Here is a 23,575-nt window from a genome sequence, read left to right as displayed (position 1 = left end):
ACAGCTAATTCTGTGACTTCCCATGTATAAGAGCCTTTTGATATATTTGTACCTATATGATCAACTATACTTTGTCTATTTCCTTGTACAAGAGAAGGTTTGTCAATAATCAAACGTATAATGTGAGATTTTAATGTGTTTTTGAATGAATCAGCAATTTGTTTTTGTAGCTTGTGTCAATATTAAAGCCTCCGCAAGGATTTGTAAGTTATTTGCTGAATTAGTGCTGTTGGATTCTCTATAAAGAAGCGTCTGATCCACCTCGTTGGAACATTTATACAAATGACGGATAGCAATTTTGGACATCCATTTTATTATTTAGCAGTGTAGAAACAATGACTACTTAGGTAGGTACGTTTTTATGTCAAGTTATTCTGTGATTTATAGTTTTGTTGTATTTCTTAGGTAAATGTTTCAATTTTATATTTATAAGCTTATAATAGCTTATAATAAGCTTATATAGCACATAGCACTCTCTTTAGGGTGAATTGCCTAATACAAAAAAAAAAGCTTATATATAAAGTGTTGCAATGGGAGCGCAGTTTTGTCTGTATATATAATACCACTCGCAGGTCAACCCCTCTGTAGGCGTGACGTCACCCCCTCAACCTTCCACACGTCCCACACCAATCTGGACAGCCCAGATCGGTGTTGCAATGGGAGCGCAGTTTTGCATTACGAGTGACAAGTGGGAACAAGTGTCTCTAAAGCGACTATTTTCATTTAAAATACAGGTAAACTTGTTTTTGTATGAACGTTGTTTATTTAAATTTATACAATACGATAATGTTGAAACTATATTCAAAATTCTTACGTGTGCTATTTAATATCGCTATTTTTTTATTTATTAATATTTTTTTTGTAACATACATATAAATTTTATATTAAGTAAAAAAGAAAGAACTGTAAATTTTTAATCTTATATGTAGATATAAGATAAAAAAATTATACAATTAAACAAAAAATATAATTCGATAGTATGCATATATGTATAATATCAAAAAATCCCACATAGGCATCGCCAGTTTTTCGGTATACTTGTGTTTTATTATGTAGTTGAGATTATAAGTTATAACATTATGTTTTTAAAATATTAAGAAAATATTTATAAAACAAATAATTCCGTATTTACAAAATCATAAAAAAAAATTTACATAAAAATTAAGAATTTGTAAAGTTTCAGCAGGTAGGATGACATATCAGGTAAGTAAGTATTAACGTGGTAACGATCCAAGTCTTTATTACATTTTTATATACGCTGTAAGACGATATATTTTAACATATAATTTCTACAGAGTGCATTGTAAATTTTTTGCGCAAAGAAAAAAGACCATTTTTCACTCAAAAGAACAAAACACGGACGACAAATACTATACAGATCGCCATTCCTGCGGTTCTCTCTTTCATGGTTTTTTTCAAGTGTGGGTCAGCATGTGTTGCGTCAAATGTGCCTTTCGAGAGAAAGAAAATTTGCAATTGGAACATGAAAAAGGTTTTTCTCCCGTATGGGTAAGCATGTGCCTCTTCACATCTTCCTTTCTATGAAATGAAAAATTGCAGTCGGAACAAGAAAAAGATTTTTCTCCAGTGTGGGTCAGCAGGTGCCTCTTTAAACTCCCCTTTTGAGAAAATAAATTGCTGCATTCGGAACATGAAAAAGGTTTTTCTCGACTGTGAGTCAGCATGTGCCTCGTCAAATCTCCCTTTCGAGAAAATGAATATTTGCAGTCGGAACATGTAAAAGATTTTTCTTTACTGTGAGTCACCATGTGTCTCGTCAAAACTTCTTTTCGAGAAAATGAATAATCGCAATCGGAAAATGTTAAACGCTTTTCTTTGCTATGCGTCAGCATATGAGGAGTCAAATGTCCCTTTCGAGAAAATGAATAGTTACAGTAGGAACATGGAAAAGTTTTTCCTCCAGTGTGGGTCAGCATATGCCTCTTCAAACTCCCCCTCTGAGAACATGAATAGCAGCAATCAGAACATGAAAAAGGCTTTTCTCCAGTGTGAGTCAGCATATGTCTCGTCACATCTGCCTTTCGAAAAAATGAAAAATTGCAGGTGGAACATAAAAAAGACTTTTCTCCGGTGTGGGTCAGCATGTGCATCTTTAAACTCCCCCTTTGAGAGAATGAATAGCTGCATTTGGAACATGAAAATGGTTTTTCTCCAGTATGAGTTCGTAAGTGAAGTTCTAACGTTGCCCTATAGGAGCAGGAGTAGTTACAATGGGGACAAGATAATAGTTTTTCAATGCGTGTCGTCGAATCTGTTAATAGATCTGAAAAATATTGAGAATAAATCTATAGTTTAAGCACAGTTGATTCATAAAAACGATAAAAAAGACAGCATGATTCGTTATTTACCTGTTGTCTGGGTAACTCTTTGAGAGTGTTTTAAGCTTTCATTTTTAACATCAGGCAAGTCTCTGTCAGTTTCTACATAAAGAATTCCCCCTTCATCTTCATCTCGGGGTTCTGGTTGCTCCTCGATGGTAACAGTCTTCACATCAACACTACCTGGAAAGACAAAACAACAGTAGGTACAGTGATCATTTGCATGCCACATACAATTAAAGATACGATTGAATAACCATGTGTATGCGAGAATTTGTATAAGACACTTAAAGAAATAAGAAGGAACACAGATTTCCGCTTCAGGGATCAATGTTCCAAGAAGGAAAACCATTAGCTCTTGACCACATTCCGTATGAAGTTTTGTTGTTTGTATTCGATGGAATAATGTTTTTTCCATAAATTTTATGTGTATTTTCAATGTATAATACATGTTACTTATATCACGTCCAAATAAAGTAAAGTGAAAGCTTGGGAGGTTATCGTAAGCATGTTAAAAATTTGCTGTAGTTTGGTAGTTTTCTGTAAGATACGTATTAAGGTTCTGAATAAGGGTATTATGCATTGTCTGCGTTACATCTCAAAACAGACATGGATTTCAAACATCGGAATTAAAAAATTAGATTTTTGTACAAATACAACGCAACTTACTGGCAGTGCAAGTACTCTCAGCACACCGCAAGCATTCCTTCTTTACATCTGGGAGGTCGACATTTATATCCGTATAGGGTATTTCACCTCCGTCTACTTCCTGGGGCTCTGGTTCCAACTTGATGGAAGCAGTATCTGGATTTAATAGATCCATGGCTCTGCTGGGGTAACGTTCGGTAATTGGTTTAGGCCCTAAGAAACATACCTCAAACCGATTATTGTAATTACGGAACTATAAATTGCATGATATTTGAATACTTTCTTTGGTTTTCAATATTCTGTCAAAACTGTCACATATTTTACCTAATTGTAATTGTGACCTTGAAGATAATTCATTTGAAAACCATTATGACAATCATCGAATTACTCTGTATCTCTCTATAAACATTGCATTAATGCTTTTAACAGATTATGTTGTTATATTTGTTATTATTTGAATCAACGCATTGGAAACCTATCCAAAAATAACTAGACGTCAAATTGACAGTTTGAACGTCCCTAAGATAAAATGTTACATGATTTTTTTTAACCGATTGACGCAAGTTAATCTAGTTCAGGTATAACACAGTGCAGTTGTGTATTTGAGTCTAAATTAAAGAACAGTAGTCGCTTAGTTTGATTTGGAATAAGAGCCGTACCAAAATGAATACCTACCGTGGTACCTCCGGTAGAAAATATCAGCATTAGAACTTACCAGTAACTATCACAAGCTTGTGATGATACATATAACTGCCAGGGTAAAAACAGTGTAAGGTATATTATATAGAAATGAACAGGGTGAAACTATTAGCGGTGAAGAAAAATGAATCAACAATTTTATAATACTAATTGATAGGCAGTGTTACCAACTCGATTGTTGAAAATCTTTTCTTTTTTTACTCCTATGCTTATCTCACTAAGGAATTCCTGTGTCGAGTTATGCAGCTTCTAAATTATATTTAATCAAATAAGATATTGCATCGAATTTGGGGTTTCTACGGAGATTTATGATAGAAGCTACGAAATGGGTAATCCAAAATCACCACTCAAAGCCAGTATGGAATTTTTGACAATTTTTTTAAATAGATTTAAAAAGTCTTTATAAAATAGTTTTATAATTTCTTTTTAACATTTATTTATATATAATAACCTAACCTAACCTTGGTAGAAATATATTTTGTATTGAAATGACATGCCTGACATGACATACCTTTAGTTAATTTTATTTCCAGATTTCCGGCAAAATAGTACCTACCTAATTTGCGTAGAGTAAATGGTAATAACGTCTCTTCTAGCCACTCGTATGGTGTCAGGAATACCAACATAAGAAAACATCATCACCGGAAATTATTTTAAATGGCTGTCATCCCATACAACGAAAGAGAATGTTCATTTACATAGGTACATGTTCTAAGATATTTATATATTTAGTTTAGTGTGGAGGGCATTGTACCACCAGTATTTTCCAACTTACTAATAACGCCGTGGAACATGGTTGTCATTGCAATTTGGTCAATATACTGTTTGGATGTTCTGATGATAAACCCCAGGAGATTGAAGCAAGCTGCATCGAACATTTGATATGTGGTTAAACTATGTTATGTTCAATGTTCCCAAACCGTGTCTTCAACCTACGAGAATGCTCCTTTACGATGATGATGATGATAGTAGTTTGGTAAAAATCCGTTTTTATGGTGATTATGATAGTTGAAATTCTATCTCCCGCACCCATTGCTTGGTAGATGGTGAGCGCTGGATGTGTTTCGCCTCTGCTCGCTTCTGGCACTTTGCGGTCGCCAGATGGTTTGGAGCAGAGACTAGGCGAGGTGAGGCAGCTGGTGGTCAGGAGTCACTTTTTGAGGTAAGTAAAAACACTTGTTGTGTGGTAAAGATGAAGATATATTATCTCGGAATAATTTTTGACATATATGATGTAGGTACTTAAACCATATGCCTTTGGGAGTGATTATAGGTCATTATTCCCCTTTCTCACTAATTATTTGTAAGACATTAACAAAAACTATTTTTAATCAACTTAAAAATGAGATTTGTTCGGTCTTTATCTGAATATTATATTGTATGGTAAAAATAAACTGTTTTTTTCTGACAAATAAATTAAATTAAATCCTAACTTGTTTTTATAGCTTTTACTTATCCATTCTGCTACAGCATTAAGGTCAGATTGTATTTATGAGCAGTCTTGGTGAGAGATTATTTCCAACAGTTGTTTGAGGTCATCCGCAAATATCAAACACCTGCCATATTTTACTCAGATCTGGATGTCGTCTATAGGTGTAAGTATGAGGAACAACAACAGAGGACCAAGGTTTGTCCCCTGGGGATCACCACATGTTTATTCAAATCAAATATGATTGAAACAATTAGTTTAAACAACTAATTATTTAATGATACAAATCAAAGTGTTTCCGAAGCAATGGTTTCTTCAGCAGGATGAAGTACAAAGTATTGTAAAAATTAAAATAACATTAAAGTATAATATATATAACCATCCACGACTGTAAAAATAAGTAGTGTGAGAGGATTGGATGAGAGCGTTAAATCATTAATATCAGCGTCCTCGAGATAGAATTCTGCAAATTGCGGAAAATATTAAGTATTTCGTTTCAATGTTTTTCTCTGAAAAGAATATAACATTGGCATTCGAAAAAATTTAGTAGCGCTTTTTATTTTTATTTTTTTGCTAGATCAATCCCGATGAGTTACAAAACTCATTTTAGGACGAGAGGAACTTACAATACATAAATGGGATTTAACAGGTATAATTATACATTTGTATTTTGATATTAAAATTATAAGTTTCACATTCGAAAAAGTACAAAAATAGAAAAAGGTAGGTTAAGTAGAACAAACAGGAGGCAAGAAACAAAATAAGGAAACATACAGGGATATACACATAAGCACAGAGCCAATGAAGGAATTTAGAAAAAGTTACTTACCCACTGTTAACGTAACTATTAATTTTCCATACATTGTCCTTGCAATTTTTCCTATCCTATTTACCTCAAGTACCTATAATTATCTGTCTATACCCACGTGTTTGTGTGACATTTTACAACAATAAAAGTGGCTGTCAAACCAGTTTATTGATGCAGCCTGTTTAATGAACATCTATTTGTATTCATTGCCGTTATTGATATAACTCAGGATAGAAGGCCTGTGCAGTGAATATATTCGGTTCCCTCAGTGTCTTTCGTATCTAACCTGGATATTATGGAAGCTTGTGCATGAAATAAATCATATCTCCTGTGAGTGAAACCAACCATCAACATCTTTGAATAATATCAAAGGGGTAAGTCGGATTCTTTCGTTACTCCATGTTCACAATCTCCAACCACAGTTGTGTCATCTTCCAAGTTCACAATTAATATTTTACAGTCCAATCTTGACTCGCCTCTTGCGATTACACCCACTAATACATTGGTAAAAATAGATTATGCCCGATTACAAATACAGGGGATAGAAAAGGAGAGAGAAAAAAAACAAAACAATGTACAACACGACAAGAATTATGTATTTTCGTTTTTATGTTTTTAAAAAATATTCTTTTAAAGCATTACTTTGAATTATTGGATTTTGCTGGCTGTTTTAATACACATCTGGAAGAGAGTTGTAGAGTGTGTAGGCAATATAGTTGAGAGATTTTATTCCATATTTCGTAGCGTGTGTTAGAGGAATCCGGATTTTATACCGAGTATTGTGGTTGTGGATGTTTCGATTATAAAGTAGCTTGATTTTAGTGTGGGTTGATTGTTGGGTAATTTGTAGGGTGGTGGTCGTGATTTCTCGTTTGGGAAGGACTATGATTGGAAGGATGCTGGAAATTGAATAGATTTCCATGACATGTGTCACATGGAAGACCAAGAACATTCTCGAGTTCTCGGTTTTGGACCACCTGCAGGACAGCCATCAGTTTTTTTGAGGCAAAGCCCCAAATAGAGCATAAATAGGATAAGTGTGAATGTTCAATGGCATTATATAACAAAGTTACTATTTTAATGAGTAGTAATCACTTTTTAGTTAATTTATTTTTATAATTATTGAGAAAAAATAACTTATTTCACGATTTGTGAATTATAACTTTTGCTGGATATATTTTTTTCAGTATACAAGTCCTAAGTTCTTCACCAACTTGGTACAAAGCACGCTCTCTCCAATCATTTTGATATTTGGGAGCCGTTGCGGTATTCTTCAAACGTAAATAGGGGCTGAATTTTCTGAAGGATTTATTGTGATTCGCCTCATTAAATAATATTAAATGATTTGACTAGAAGACGTGTGGCTGATAAGTCTTTTGTAGACCTTGACATCATATTGACAGTGTTTTGGTAAAATCCTTCAAGCCACATTGTTTAGAAATGTTACATTTCAAAGATTTCACATAGAATAGTATTAGTATAATAATAATGAAAATAGGTGTTTTATTATCTACTTATTGTGACAAATAGATATAATGATATCCTCACTGGGATCTCCCGTACTGAGGATTTCATTAATGTATAATTAAAATTTAGTTGTATGGATAATATAAATATATCGTATTTTATTTATTTATTTTTATTTTTTTGTTTGTTTGTAAATATTACATAATACAATTAATGAACTTAAAATGTCCAACTAGGCGATTGCCCGTTTTAGGACATTCCAATATGATAATGTTTTTACATGTAAAATTATAGTGTTGACTATTCTGTTGTTAAAAAAAATACATATGTATATTCATATTCTAGAATACTTTCAGTTATATCACGACATATTTTACTATTGTTTAGCTGACATAATAAACTAAAGAAATATTAATAGATAAAAACAAGAAAATGAATTTGAAAATGAAACTGAATTGAAGAAATTCTGTTAGTAAAGTAATACAAATGTATATTCATAATCTAGTATACTTTCAGTTATACCACGACATATTTTTTTTTTTTTTTACTATTGTTTAGCTGATATAATAAACTAAAGAAATATTAAAATTAAAACAAGGAAATGAAAAATAACAAAAAATAAAAAATGAAAGTAAAGAAGGAACTTTTCCTTTAATGAAAAATATCACGAAGAATTGAACAATTTTCGAACTTTCTTTATGTAAAAATACAGTTCCTGTAATGCTAATATAATACCAATATAAGTTAAAATGTAAAGAAGAATGTAAAGAAAACAAAATTTACAATTTAATTACTGTTTTTTAGCATATTCTCGCATTCAGCTCTCCCCAAGACCAGAAGCCAATTGTTTACCTGCATACGCAGAATATTAGTACTCTTTGCCTTCCATGCATCAGGTATGAGATTGAGCAGTTTAGGGCCTAAGTATGAGAATTGTCTCTGTGCTAAAGATGAGGAAGTGGTGGGCGGAACTGTTGGGTTTTTTTTTGCATGTCTTGTATTATGACAGTGGTTTACGGAAGCTAAGTAGTGCCTCTGTTTTTGAGTATGTAATATGATTTTCCTCATATATAATTGTCTTACATCAAGAACACGAAACTCTGCGAACAATGAATCGCTGGGGTACCTGAAAGGTTTTTTCAGTATGACTCTTATAAGCGATTTCTGGGATTTAGCTTGTTGTATTGTGGTGAACGAATATTATAACACGTTTGTATTTGATATGTTATTTATTAAACCAGCCCAGCTGGCGATCTGTTGATAAGTGGTGACAGCCAGGGTTTGTGTAGCACAGACAATATATTAGGAAATGGCCATAGATAACATTATACTAATAACACCAACATCCCTCTTTTCCTAATGGGACTGGGACACGGTCAAGCGGCTTGATCGCAAGCACGTAGTTTTTTTGTCTATTGTTGTCTATTGTTGTCTATTATTGTCTATGCTTAGCGGCTTGACAGCCCGCATCAAGCCTCTCCGTCAAGCATGGCCGCGCCTTCTTGTGATTTCGTGGTGGTCTATGTATATGTACTTCTATGCCTTCCTGTCATTTCGTGACTCGCGGCAAAATGGAATCTGTCAAAGACAAAGCGTTCTTGGCTCTTACGTTAGCTTTATGTTTGAATAAAATAATAAAAAGAAACGAATTTGGTGTCAAGAATGGTACAAGTTAAGGTACCGCTTTACCCATGAGCATTTGCAAAGTGTATTACAGGCTACAGCTATTTTTTGTATGAATATCTTGTGCGGTATTCATACAAAAAATATGTTTTCTCCATTGAAAATTCAGAAAATTATTTATTCTACAGTTTGATTATTAATGACCTTGAAAACCGCTGTCATAATTATTAAAAAATACTAAAATACTTCCAGAATTTTTAAATTAGATGGATTTCTACAAATTGAACACAAAAACAATAACTAAGTACCTATTTTATAACAATTTTATTCAATTTATATCATTGTTTATGATACGTGATATTTATTTGTCTATTGTCGTTTGTCTATTCCCACAAAAATATAAATTCGCATCAAGCCCCGCCGCAAGCACGTAGAATTGCGCAATGCTTACAAGCCAGCTTCGGTACACGGTCAAAATGCTTGACACAAAGTGCCATAGACAATAAACTACGTGCTTGCGATCAAGCCGCTTGACCGTGTCCCAGTCCCATAATAAAGAAAAACAAGTCAAGACAAGATGAACATTACAAATATAAATTTTTCTTTTCAAATAAACATAATTCATGACATAGTAATAAACTGTAAGTGAAATACAATTACCAAATTTAATTATAATCAGATGGATTATATCTATCAGGTTTATTAACAATTCTGCCCGAACGAGTTCGAATGCTTGCCTCATTGTTTGTAAGCTCATCAGAAGTTGTAGGACCTGGATAAAACGGGATGGAATGAAAATCATTGTCAAAACGTACACCTTTCTTCGATGAACTATTTCCATTCAGCGGTGATGATGATTCCTGACGTGATCTGTCTAAATTTAAGTGTTTCCTATTCCTGCGATATCTTGAACCATCGGGAGTTTCAACAATATATGACCTTGGGCATCCTTTAACAATTTCTACTACAGTAGCTGGTGACCATGAACTTGACACATCTTTTTTAAAAACTACTTTATCGCCTATCTTCAACTCAGACAAGTTCCGAACCTTTTTGTCAAAATATTTTTTCATTTTGTTTTGACGACCCTTAAATTTATCTTCATATTCTTCAAATCGCACGACTTTTGGTCTAAGTTGACTGGATGTTACGGGTAAATTACATCTAAGTTGACGTGACATTAAGAGGCTTGCAGGGGATGGAAAATTATTTTTTGGACTATTTCTGTAATGTAACATAGCAAGATACGGATCAGTTTTGGATTCAAGGCATTTTCTTAAAATATTCTTTACTATTTTTACTGAACTCTCAGCTTGACCATTTGACTGAGGATAGTTTGGACTAGTGGTGATATGTTCAATATCTCACTCATATAAAAAGTTTTTAAAAATGGCTGATTGAGATGGTGGTCCATTATCACTAACAAGCGTTAACGGTATCCCATGACGTGAAAATATAGATTTTAAGTGTGTGACTACAGTTTCCGCGTTATAATTGTGTAACATTGAATTTTCGATGTATTTTGAATAATAATCAGTAACAATGAGATAATTTGAGTTGTTGAAATGCATTAAATCTACACCTACCTTTTCCCAGGGAAAATTAGTGATACCATGGGGCAAAAGAGGCTGTGACGGGTTATTAGGTTTAAATTTAGTACAAATCTGACATTGATCGACAATGTTTTTAATATCAGAGTTAATATTCGGCCAAAAAATCATATTTCTGACTAGACTTTTTGCTTTTGACATACCTAAGTGACCTTTATGTACATCTTTTAAAATTTCAGGACATTGACGGTATAAATAAACTAGGTCCCTTAAATACCAGATCATTGACAACATGAATTTCTGCTTGAAAATTCCAGTATGGTTTAACGCAGGGTTCAATTACATTTTTATTTGACGGCCAACCGGTTTTATAATATTTCATTAAAGTTAATAAAGACTGATCTTGTTTCGTCGCCTCAGTGATTAATTTCAGTTTTTCTTCTGAAACTGCCAGACTTGACATCAGTAAATTGATATGTATGTCAATTTCTTTTTCCGCATCTGTTATTTCTGTATCAGGTAACGGCGCTCTAGATAACGTATCGGCAATATACATAAATTTACCAGGTACATATCTGACGTCTAAATGGTAGCATTGTAGAGACATCATCATTCGTTGTAACCTTGCGGGAACTTCAGAAAGTGATTTCTTAAAAAGTGTGACTAGTGGTTTATGATCTGTTTCAACATTTACCACGTGGCCATAAATATATTGATGGAATTTTCGACAACCGAATAAAATTGCATATAATTCCTTCTCTATTTGTGCATAATTTTGCTGACTGGACGTTAGTGTTTTTGACGCATAAGCAATCGGTCTACTTTCCTGCAAAATAACTGCGCCCACTGCGCTCTGCGAAGAATCTACTGATAATTTTAACGGTTTTTTAATGTCAAAATTAATAAGTACTGGAGATGAACTTATAATTTTCTTTAAATTGACAAAGGACTGATCGTGATTGGCATCCCATTGCCAGCTGACGTCTTTCTTTAGCAAAGTCCTTAAAAGTTCTGTTTCTTTTGACAAATCTTTGATAAAAAGATCCCAAGTAATTAATCATACCTAAAAACCGTTGTAAGTCTTTCTTACAAGTGGGAGTAGGTAATTCTCGAATAGCTCTAATCTTTGACTCATCTGGCCTGATCCCTTGACTGCTAAAGATATGACCTAGAAAAGTAACTTCCCCACACCTGACACCATGTTGTATTGTGGTGAACGAATATTATAACACGTTTGTATTTGATATGTTATTTATTAAACCAGCCCAGCTGGCGATCTGTTGACAAGTGGTGACAGCCAGGGTTTGTGTAGCACAGACAATATATTAGGAAATGGCCATAGATAACATTATACTAATAACACCAACATAGCTAAGGGATCGAGTATGGTTTTAGCACAACCTCCCCAACCTAAGGAAGCATAGTCTAGTATGGAATTGCACATTGCAAAGTAAATTCGTTTCAAATCATTTATACATAGAATATTTCTTATTGCTATAAACAGATGTGTAAGTTTCCTGACCTTTGTGGAAGTAAAGGCTATGTGTTTGTCCCATCTCAGAAATTTATCAATGATAATTCCTAGGTATCTTATATTGTCCACACATTCTAAGGTATTGCATTTACATGTAATAGTGTCGTAACAATGGTGTATTCTAATGTTAATAATTTCTTGTGGTTGACCCGCTTGAGTTGAACTGAAGCAGATGAATTTCGTTTTATCCGAGTTTAGAGTGAGGAGATTACTATCTAGCCACTGTTTAACTTTGTTTATGCCAAATTCAGCTTTAATGCAAGACTCATTCCAGGTTTTGCCTTCGAATAAAAGTACTGTGTCGTCAGCAAATGTAATAATGTGGTCTGCAAATGAAGTATTACATAAGTCATTTATATAAACATTAAACAATATGGGACCTAGTGTACTTCCTTGCGGTACGCCATATTTAATATTGGCTGGATCACTTAGAGTACCGTTAATATCCACTCTTTGGCTCCTGTTTTCTAGGTAACTAACAAACCACTTGAAAATTTGACCCTGTATCCCAATTCACTGTAGTTTATTCAGCAGAATTTTGTGCGAGATAGTGTCGAACGCTTTAGCTAGATCTAAAAAAAGTGCAATGCATTTATTACCTTTATCTAGATTATTAGAGATGATTTTTGTCAAATTAGCGATGGCGTTTTCAGTGCTTAAACCTTTGCGAAAGCCGAATTGTCTACTAGAAAGGATGTTGTTATTTTCGAGATAAAGGATGAGACGGTTCTTTACAATTTTCTCCATAATTTTAGAGACAGAGTTGAGCAAGGAAACAGGCCGGTAATTATGTATCAGTGATTTGTCCCCACTTTTATGCAGTAAAATGACGATTGACTGCTTTAAATGGTTAGGGAATTTCCCTGATTTAAAGCTTGGATTCGCAATGAACGCAATCGGTATGGCTATGTATACTTTAATGATTTTTAGAAGATTTGATGAAATCTTATCGGGACCACATGCTTTTGATGACTTAAGGTCGTCAATTATCTTCATGACTTCGTTAGTTGAAGTTGTGATTGAGTCTATTTTGTGACCGATCCTAGGGATCGTTAAATTGGCGAGAGCGGTTTCTGATTTCTTACACTTATCGAGAATTTTTTTCGCAAGTGTGTCACCCACAGATGAAAAGTAACTGTTTGCAAAGTTTGCCATATCTTTGGGGACTTCAGAGTTTGATGTGTTAATGTATAGCGATTTTATTTCAGAAGATTTATTGATTTTGGATTTGGTTATGTTGCGAAAGGTATCCCAAAAACGTTTTGGATTGCAGTTGTTTTCGTAAATGAGTTTTTTATAATAATTTTCTTTCGCCGATGTAATTAATTTCTTACACAAATTCCTATATTTTTTATAATAACATTGTAATATCAAATTCTCAGGATATGTTTTTGCCTTTTCATGAAGATGATTTCTTCTGTGAATCGATTTAACTAGCCCCAGGGTGATCCATGGTGTGAATTTAATTTGTTTATTAGATACGGTTATATTACTTGTGTGTTTTGATATATACTCGTGTAGTTTGATAATAAATTCTTTCATTGCTAAGTCAGTATCTGATTTATCTAGAACATTTAGCCAGTTTTCTGCGCTCAAGTCCTCAATTAACTTGTTGAAATTAGTTTAAGCAACGTATTTAATTTTCGAAGAAATGGGAGGCTTGTTTTTAAGACAAATAGATGTTGTATAGTGGTCTGAAATAGTTGAGTGTATAACAAAAGTGTCAATAAAGTTAATATTTTTTACATTGATGTGATCAAGACAGGATTTACTCGAGCCCTGTTCACGAGTAAAGCTGTTAATAGTCTGTGTGAAACCATTTTCCGCGAGTAGACATAGATAATCGATTGATTGACGGTGGTAGTCAGGGATAGTGTTAATGTTTAAATCTCCCATTATAATTTGCTGTTCAAATGTTTTCGCATTGTTTAAAATTGCTTGCAATGAAGAAAGGAAGGGGTCAATATTGATGAAGGAAGGAGATCTGTAAATGGCAAATATGCATATGTTATTATTCAATACTATTTTCATACAGTTTGATTGTGCTAAAGTAATTTCCTCTACATGAGCTTTAATTCCGTCCTTGATGTAGATAACAATTCCACTAGATTTGTTAAGGTTGGTTGTGGTGTGATATTCAGAGTAATTGTGGATTGATTTTACGGTGTAGTATTTATTTAACCAGCATTCGGTTAATATTATAACATCGAAAGATGAATTAAATTGATCAAGAAAAATTGTAAAGTCATCGAGATTTGATATGCTTCTAATATTCTGGTGTATGATTTTTAGACTATATGAGTCCCAGTTATAGTTGTTTAAATTCTCCAGATCTCGAATTATATTCATATTAATGCTAATTACAGAATCATTGTAATTATCCGAAGGTAACTGAAACATAATTATGATTAAATTTACTATGATGTGTGGTGGTGAACCCGTAGTTCTTTTGCGAAAAGTCTGCAAACAAAAAGTTAAAAACGAAAGTGTAAATTACTGTGTTGTTAATCAGTGTTTTATTAATATATTGTATAGTAGATTGTGAGTTCTGATAATTCGAGTATGATGCGTATTTTACTTCGAGATGAAAGTTGATTCCACTAATTATATTAGATATAAAAGATGTTATAAAAGATGATGGTGTTGGTATGTTTTGTATAGAGCAATCTAAGCAGTTGATGATTATGTAGATATCTGTCATGAAGGCTGCAAATACAATAAATATGAAAACAATAAAATGGCCAAATGTAAAGTATGTGCTGATTCTGTAGAGGAGTTGATGCGAAAAAAAATGCCAATAAACAATAATTAAATACCATAACATGCGAAAAATGCAAAGAAGAACCAATACTAGGACATATTTATGTAAATTAAGATTTTTTACAGATTTACATAGATTTGCTGGGAACATAATCTTACAAAGATTCTCGCTGCTTGTGATACGTACATATGAGTTTGATTGAAGCACAGAGAGAGAGAATAGAGAGAGTGCATTATTATGAGATAATGAGAGAACATTATATAACATGAATGATAATGTTGATACATAGTATTCCAACTTAAAATATAGTTTAACCGTAAAGTGCATACTATAGTGTATAATGCTTCTGATTGTAATTGTTAGGTGTGATAAAGGACAATAATTAAATTTAGTAACATGTGAAAAATGCAAAAGTATGATTAAAAATGTGCGAATAAAATATGTAAATAAAACAGTAGTAAAGGTTTTTGAGAAATACAAAAACATTATTTTGACAGAGCTCGAGCATTTGTAGTTAATGTAAATTCTGTAAATACAAGTGAATATAATAAAAGTTAGCCAAAATAAAAGATTATTGAAGAAAATAAGAGCATCATATAGTGAGTAAATAAGATTTACTACTCTGATTCCTACGAGAACATGCAGGAAGAATAATATTTACACAGTAAACAGATATTTTAAAGAATACTAAAACAGGGTGGTTTTTGTTGCTTAGAGGAAGAGTATGGTTAGAATTTTTAATTGTAAGATTCGCAATTTTTATAATAATTTTGATGTTACTAGGGAAAGCTAATAATGAAAGTAAGAATGAATTATTTTGATAAATATTAGGTATTATGCTTAGGGTGTGTGAAAAGTATATAGCGGTAATATTCAAATAAAAACTTGTAGTGAAAGTATTATTTATGGAGATATATAATTTTTTTTTAGAGAGAGCTAAAGAAACGTGAGTTACAGTCAAAGGAGGTAAATTATAATAAAAATAGTGAATACTGATATAAACAATTTTCACACTGATATTGTTGCTACATGAAAGAACTCCTAAAAAGAGTAAGAATGCATTATTTTCAATTAAAACATTATTATTTTTAAAGACAAAGAAAAAACTCATGAGAAAACTTGCGATGAATATGATATTATCCGGATTATTTTTGTTTAGCAGTGCAATAAATGTTGAGGTACTTTTTATCATCTGTCACAGTTGTTGGCGTTTTTCTCGATCAAGATCAGTGATGTTTTTAATCGTAATAATTTTGGATGTATCCGTATGTCTTAGCAGAATGCGCCCCGATGATGACCAAGAGTATTTGTAGTTATTTTCTCTGGCGAATTTTTTAGTTTGGGAGAGTAAGAATTTTCCTTTTTGCGTTAGATGATCTGACACGTAAATCCGTTTTGCTTCTTGAGATAGCCCTAGATCTGCTGTATTGAGTTTGCTTGAACTGGAGGTAGAGGATTTTTTATAGTCTTTGATTTTGAGTAGGAAGTCATCTCGAGATTTAATACTATTGAACGACACTATTACAGATCTGGGATTTTTTTCGGACAGTTTTGGTCCTAGTCTGTACATTTTATTGATTTCAGATTGTAAAGGTATCGTGGTATCTCCGTAATTTATGATTTTTGATATTTTTTTAAGAGTTTCCATAATATTTTCATTGTTTGCTTCAGGGATGCCTCTGATGTCGATATTACACATCTGTGTAATGTACTCCAGCCGGTCAATTTTGTCGTCCTGATGAGAAGTAGTATTTTCTAATACAGCGTTTTGTTTTTTTTAATTCTAGCATATCAGTAATGACCCTTTCTTGCGAGGATTCGATGTCAGTTATTCGTTTTTTTAGAAGGTCTTGCCGATCCGCTAAAAATTTAAATGAATCAAGGATTTCTTTGTTTTGTGCGATAATCGAATCATATTTTTGTTCCACAAAATCCATTATTGTTTTTTTGTAATTGTTTAATTCTAAAATAAACTTATCTGACGTTAGTATACCGCTTGCGCCATCTGCGGTTGATGAAGGAAATTTCTCTGCGTCTGTTGACTGTTGAGTTAGATGTTTGGTAGGTTTGCCGGTAGATGGTTCTTGATCGATTTTTTCATCACAATAATTCATATTCCTGGTCTTTTTTTTAGTAAAAGCTTTAGAGCATTTATTACATTTCCACTGAGAATTACGAGCACCACGTATGTTTTCACCAATCTCTGCACAAACAAGATGATAGCCATTATCACAGACAACACAAGATATGAATTCGGTTGGACTGTCAATATTTTTGTCGCAAACGATGCATAGTGTATTCATGTTGAAATAAATTTATAAAAAGTGATTTCGCTGTGAATAAAATTGATTGAATGATGTTTAATATTGATAGTTTCAACACAGTTTAGGCACTTTTGTATTTTTTAACAGCTGGCTCGTTTTAGTACAGAATGACAGATTTATTTTTATTATTTGGTTTTTTTTTTGACAGTTAACATGCAATTTCTTTGTGAAGACAAAAAAACATGAAAAAATAGCACTTCACAAGATATAAATGCACTGATTTGAAGCGCGGTCTTTGATTTCTAATAGTTTAGATCTTTGAGTTTAGTACACTTAAGTTTTAAGTTGATTTTTATTAAATTATAGCAGACGTTAATACGTTTTTTTTCTGATATAATTATAGATATACTACATGGTGTTTTTATGTTCAGTTGAGTGGTTCCAGTCTGCATTTATCTATTTTTATGATCTCAGTATGTTTTGTATTCAGCTTTGTAAATATTGTTGTGAGTTTTGAATGCGAGTGGGATTTTACTGTAAAGTTTAGTAACAATAGGAAGGTTTTTTGCCCAAATGTTGTATGTTGTAGTTGTTTGTTGGATATTTTATTTTATTTGTGTACAAAAATTTTAGAACATTACAGATATTTTATCTAACTAATTGTAAAAGTACCATTTTCACAGTGAGAATGTAGTGCCAAAAACCTTACAAACTCATTGAATTTTCCGAAGAATATGTCAAATTTTTTATCTAATATATTTAAATAGCGTATCGCTCTTCCCACGGGCGAATTCAGGTACAGATTTGTACGACTCAATCGGCAATATAATATGTTATGGTGACGTGCCCGAGAGTGAGACTCTGGGACAAATAAATTGATTTGCGCCAGAATCTCACCGTTAGAGACGAGGCCACGATGCCATGTTTTGGACCCTGAGATCTGGTGTTTTTATATATATTTGTTAGTTGTTATTTATTGTGTTTTGTACTTATGAATGTAAAGGAGTATTGTTTTAGAAAAGAGTTGTTTAAGTGACATGATATTAAGTTTGTTAAGGATTTCATCAGTGCTAGTTTTTACAGGTACTTTCACAAAAGACTGTTCAATCCACAAATTATTATTTAACCCTCATATCTACTATATTTATAGATAGAATTGCAATTACCCGTGAAAAATTTCACAACTATTTAAAAAAAATGCATAATAACATCCAAAACTCATACAGTATTGCAGCGTTACAAGACGACACGATGAAGGTATTTTTGTAACCTTTAAATAATGAATAATAACCTTTAGTCAAACTTAAGCAACACACTAATTAGGGAAACTTTTAGAAGGGTAATAACCATTAACGATTGCAGTCAATTCTCTCAGAAATATGTATGGGAAAACAGTAGATAATTAAAGATAAAAGCAATAAAATCTTTTTATTGCAAACACCTATCTAATCATATAAATACATCGTCTGTAAGTGGTAATGAAACAGTTTGATAATGCCTTCAGAGAGCGAAACAGCTGGCACACGTAATAATAATTACATAACAGAACTTGTTTATAAATAAACTGTCAATATAAATATAATAATAATATCATTGAGTATATAAAAGAAATAAATACCTAATAGTTAAATAAAAAAAATCTGGTTGCAGACTACGTGCTCCAAAAATTGGAGGATACCATTTTCGTGTTCTGGTTTTATTAAAATTTGGGACTTCAGTACAAGGATTCACTCTTAAATTAAAGACGGTTCTGTATTAGGAATGTTAAAAAAAAAATTATGGATCCATCTGCTGACGTATTTCGAAGGAAACCATTCGCATGTTCTGAGTGGAGTTTGAATTTTAGTTTCACGCTATATGCAGCAAAATTTAAAGATGGTATTTATGAACGTGTAACGATTATTTTAGCTCCTGGACTCGAGACAAACAATTATGTTGTTAAAAATAATTTAATATAATCGTTTCTCTAGTTTTTAATGAAAACAAATCAAATATTATACCACGCGATAAAAAATAGGAAAAATTCTATGGAAACAAAAACGATGTTAACGACTCATGAATGATATTATATTTGAATACTAAAGACTCCCTATTATCACGTCAGATCTAAGATTTGTTATATGTTTCAAGAAAGCCTATCCTGTAAATGATTCCGCTTGTATCATAATTTCTTTGGAACATCTGATCTAATCTCCACTGTGAGTCCGCATGTGTCTCGTCAAATGTTGCTTTTGAGAACAAGAAAAATTGCAGTCGGAACATGAAAAAGGTTTTTCTGCACTGTGATTCCGCATGTGTTTTGTCAAATGTTGCATTCGAGAACAAGAATAATTGCAGTCGGAACATGAAAAAGGTTTTTCTCCACTGTGAGTCAGCATGTGTCTTGTCAAATTTTGCTTTTGAGAACAAGAATAGTTGCAATCGGAACAAGAAAAAGGTTTTTCTCCACTGTGAGTCAGCATGTGTACCGTCAAATGTCCCCTTTCAGTACATACATAACTGCAGCAGGAACATGAAAATGGTTTTTCTCCACTGTGAGTCCGCATGTGTTTCGTCAAATCTTTCTTTTGAGAACAAGAATAATTGCAGTCGGAACATGAAAAAGGTTTTTCTCCACTGTGAGTCCGCATGTGCATCGTCAAACTTCCCATTTTAGTACATGAATAATTGCAGTTGGAGCATAAAAAAGGTTTTTTTGTACTGTGAATCCGCATATGTTTCGTTAAACTTCCCCTTAGAGTAAATGAATAACTGCAGTCGGAACATGAAAACGGTTTCTTCCCATTGTGAGTACACATGTGTGTCATCAAATAATCCTTACGAATACACGAATAGCTGCAGTCGGAACATGAAAAAGGTTTTTCTGCACTGTGTGTACCCATATGTCTCGTCAAATGAAAACGTTTTACGCATTCCTTTTTAACATCCGACAGCTCGACGTCAATTTCCGTATAAGGAATTCCCCCTCCGTCTTCTTCTCGGGGTCCTGGTTCTATCTTGAAGCTAACAGTCTCCACTTCAATGCTACCTACAAAAACCAAACAACAATACGTACATTGATATGCCCAGATGTAGAAAATTTTACATTTTAAATTACAGCAGTCCTTCTCCGAGAGAATGCTTCGAAAAACTTTAAAGTACCAAAATATTAAATTAAAAAATGTACGAATGAAGATATCATTGATTAACCACATAGAAACGGGTATTTGGATAACTGACTTTAAAAGGTTAATTTAAGAAATCACCAGATTTACGCTATATGAACGATGCTTCAAGGAGGAAATACATTTACTCTTGAACACATTCCATAGAGAGTTTTGTAAATAATGTTTTTTATCGATTAATCAATATTATTTTTAGTGCAACTTATATTATATCCCAAAATAAGGCTGAAAAAACTGTTGCTGTAGTTTGGCAGTTTCCTGTAAATGCCATAATAAGGTCAATACAAAAGTACGGCAAGATAGGACGTTGGGAATACTTCATGCCTCAGTAACAATTCAAAACGGACATGGAGTCAGAAACATTAAAAGTTTACATGCTACATTTTTTACATGTGCAATATCACTTACTGGCTTTCCGAGTATTCTCCGCATACTGCAAACATTTCTTCTTTACATCTGGGAGATCAAAGTCCATATCCACATATGGCGTTTTACCTCCACATTCTTCCTGTGGCCCTGGTTCCATCTTGATGGAAACATTCTCTGGATTAAATAGATCCATGGCAAGACTGGTAGGGTTTTAAAATAGGTTCAATCCAAAAATTTAGCTGAAACTGCATGAAACATAATGTTGGATCAACAACGCAACTCTAATTTGGATGAATGCTTTAAGTGGGTTGGAATATTCTGTAAAAACAATGAAATGTATGCATAACAAATATTTGAGAATAGGAATATAATTTTGAATTAATAGATCATTAAGTTAAGACAATTAAAAACGGTTGACAGAATCGTCATCAATAGTTAGACTACAGTAATCTGGCTCTATATCACGGTTGTCCAACCTAAATCGTTTGGTGGGCCAGAAAATATACAGCTTGGAATTGATAATAAATAAATTCCTATTGCGACAATTATCAATACGCTTTCAAGCGTCGAGTTGATCAACTAAAATTGATACGTCTGAACGCGTTATTCCCTAACTTAGGTTAAAGTTAAAAAGCACAGTTCTGCATTTGAGCAAAATACGCGTGTAGAAAATATCAGCATTAGAACTTACCAATAACTATCAAAGCATCCGATAATATATTTAACTGCGTGTGTTGAACAATGTAAGGGATATTATGTGGAATTAGAGTTTGTAAAGAGGATGAAACGATTGGCAGGTGACGCACGGATAGATATACCACTCACGACGCAATAACTCACTCAAGCCGACAGGACCACAAGAGAACGAGCATAGAAGGGGAGTGTCATAAATAAACCACAGGGAGTGGGTTGTTAAAAGAACATAGACAATATTTAGTCATAGACTATAAAGATTATTTTTATTATTTCATTCAACTAAGTAGGTACTGAAAACAATTAACTAAATAACCATCACGCCGTTTCTCGGAAGGGGTAGACAGAGATGACTGACTGCCAAACAACTCGGTCACACCACATACTCCTTGCCTCATTCACATTCATAAATCGTCTCATAGATACTCTTCTATTATTTTGACTCTTGACATGGCCCGACTCAAGTATCCGATTCATTTGATAGTGCAAAATCTTCCTCGGGCGTCCCTGATTTCTGCTACCACTCACATTTGCGTGATATATTCTCCTTACACGCTTTTCTTCGCTCATTCGCTCTACATGTCCAAGCTATCTAATCTCTTCTCATCAGCCATGCACTCTTTGCGGATTTCATTATTTCTCAGATGATCATACGTGACCTATAGTTTCAAAGTGTGACATCTCCATTTTTACAGTTTTGAGATAATCATGAAAACATATTTAACTATTAATATTGACGATGTTTAACCATTTTTCAACGTATTTCCAATAAACATAGTGAAATATTTAATTTTATGAAGTAAGTTCTTTTGTATAATGCTTATTTTCATTTTTATTTAACTTTTTAGTTTGGATGTGTCACATTTTGAAAATAATGTATGGATTTGTCATACTTTGAAACTCATGATACTGGATTTGTCATACTCTGCAGCCAACTTATGTAGGTCCGCCATTTTTTTGAAGCCATGGGTGTACGTAACAAACTAGCAAAATTATACATATTTTTGCTAAAATAAGTACTTTATTTTCATGAGGTAAACAAAAAATATTCATTATATTTAAAAAAAAAGTACAAACACCATTCTCGAAAGAGTGTCAGTACAATCACAAGTTTATTATCATAATTTTCAATAAACAATTTAAAAATAAAAAAATTCCAATGAAAGCAATGACAGTTTTAAAAATACACTATTATTCAAATGATAAACAAGAAATTAAAATAGACTCGTAAATTGGTAATTGGTGCTTGTACAAAGGATACGTATTTAATTACAAATCATATTATAAGGTCATTAATTTCCACGATAGGTTCACAATCTTCTTCGCTAACTTCCACATTTTCAATATTCTCGGATTCTCTCTGATTTTCTTCATACCTTTCGATAACATTTTTATAATATTGTAAGCAACCAAGAGCTCTCCAGTTGTTGCCATAATGTTTTTTTAAAAGATAATCAACATCCTTAATTTTAGCCATTTTTACATTTGTTCCACAATTTAACTCTTTGGGGTTAATTTGTACTGCAGATAAATTTGTTTTGAAAATTTTCTTTGAAGAACACAAATCTACTCTATAGTGAGCTTCTCCAGCAACTGTTATGACGCCTGATGGTTTTTTGGTAAAAATATATCTTTTCGAAGGAGCAAATTTAAAATGCCATTTGCCTGGAGGTTTCAAAACCTCCTGAACGGCAGACTTCCAGTCAAAGACTTTCACGTCAGTTCCAAGATTATATACTTTTCCATGTTCCTTAAATATATCGTAATACTCTTCAGGATTGACAATTACTTCTTTCTTCTTTATTTTTTTCTCTATTCCAGCAAAAACTCTGTCAGATGGTAGAAAGGAATGGCCTGGGACGGGAAAAATTATTTCAATTCTTTTTACAACATCACCTCTGTTTTCCAACCACTTCATGCACATTCCTATGAGAACAGAGTTTTTATTTTGTCCTCCGCATCCATCTGCCATTAGTCGAATAGTGTTGATTCCATCAAAATTAATTTTAGAAAGAAGATGGAATAATGAACTTGCGATTTCATTTGATCCTTTTGCGTACTGATCTTCTGTCCAAGCATATATGTGCACGTTAGTGAGTTTAGAATGGGAAGTACCAATAACTGCTGTAAAATTATATGTATATAATTGGCGTGAATAGTAAGCTGCTTGATCGGCAACTTTCGGCAGTGGTTGGTTCTTTTGGCAATCAAAAGAAATTGTTGCCAT

General features: G+C 33.0%; 1 protein-coding gene and 1 long non-coding RNA gene across 2 annotated transcripts; both read right to left on the bottom strand.

The window, feature by feature from the left end:
* Window positions 1-1,564: 1,564 nt before the first annotated feature.
* On the bottom strand, window positions 1,565-3,095 carry LOC149415955 (uncharacterized). Its single transcript, XR_016303692.1, has 3 exons — window positions 3,009-3,095; window positions 2,370-2,522; window positions 1,565-2,284 (listed from the first exon to the last, which is right to left on the bottom strand). It is a non-coding gene; the product is annotated as an uncharacterized LOC149415955 (long non-coding RNA).
* A 2,161-nt stretch (window positions 3,096-5,256) lies between these two features.
* Window positions 5,257-20,848, bottom strand: LOC149415954 (uncharacterized). The gene is made up of 3 exons (XM_089641771.1): window positions 20,695-20,848; window positions 20,032-20,150; window positions 5,257-5,322 (listed from the first exon to the last, which is right to left on the bottom strand). The coding sequence occupies exons 1-3, from the start codon at window positions 20,846-20,848 to the stop codon at window positions 5,257-5,259; spliced, it is 339 nt and encodes a 112-aa protein (XP_089497897.1).
* Between the last annotated feature and the right edge of the window lie 2,727 nt (window positions 20,849-23,575).

This window comes from Hesperophylax consimilis, chromosome 17 (genome assembly GCF_061612785.1).
Source record: "Hesperophylax consimilis isolate HC1 chromosome 17, BYU_Hcon_1.0, whole genome shotgun sequence".
NCBI lineage: Eukaryota > Metazoa > Arthropoda > Insecta > Trichoptera > Limnephilidae > Hesperophylax > Hesperophylax consimilis.
The sequence above is the reverse complement of the archived record's forward strand: the minus strand, read 5'-3'. Positions and strand labels throughout refer to the sequence as shown.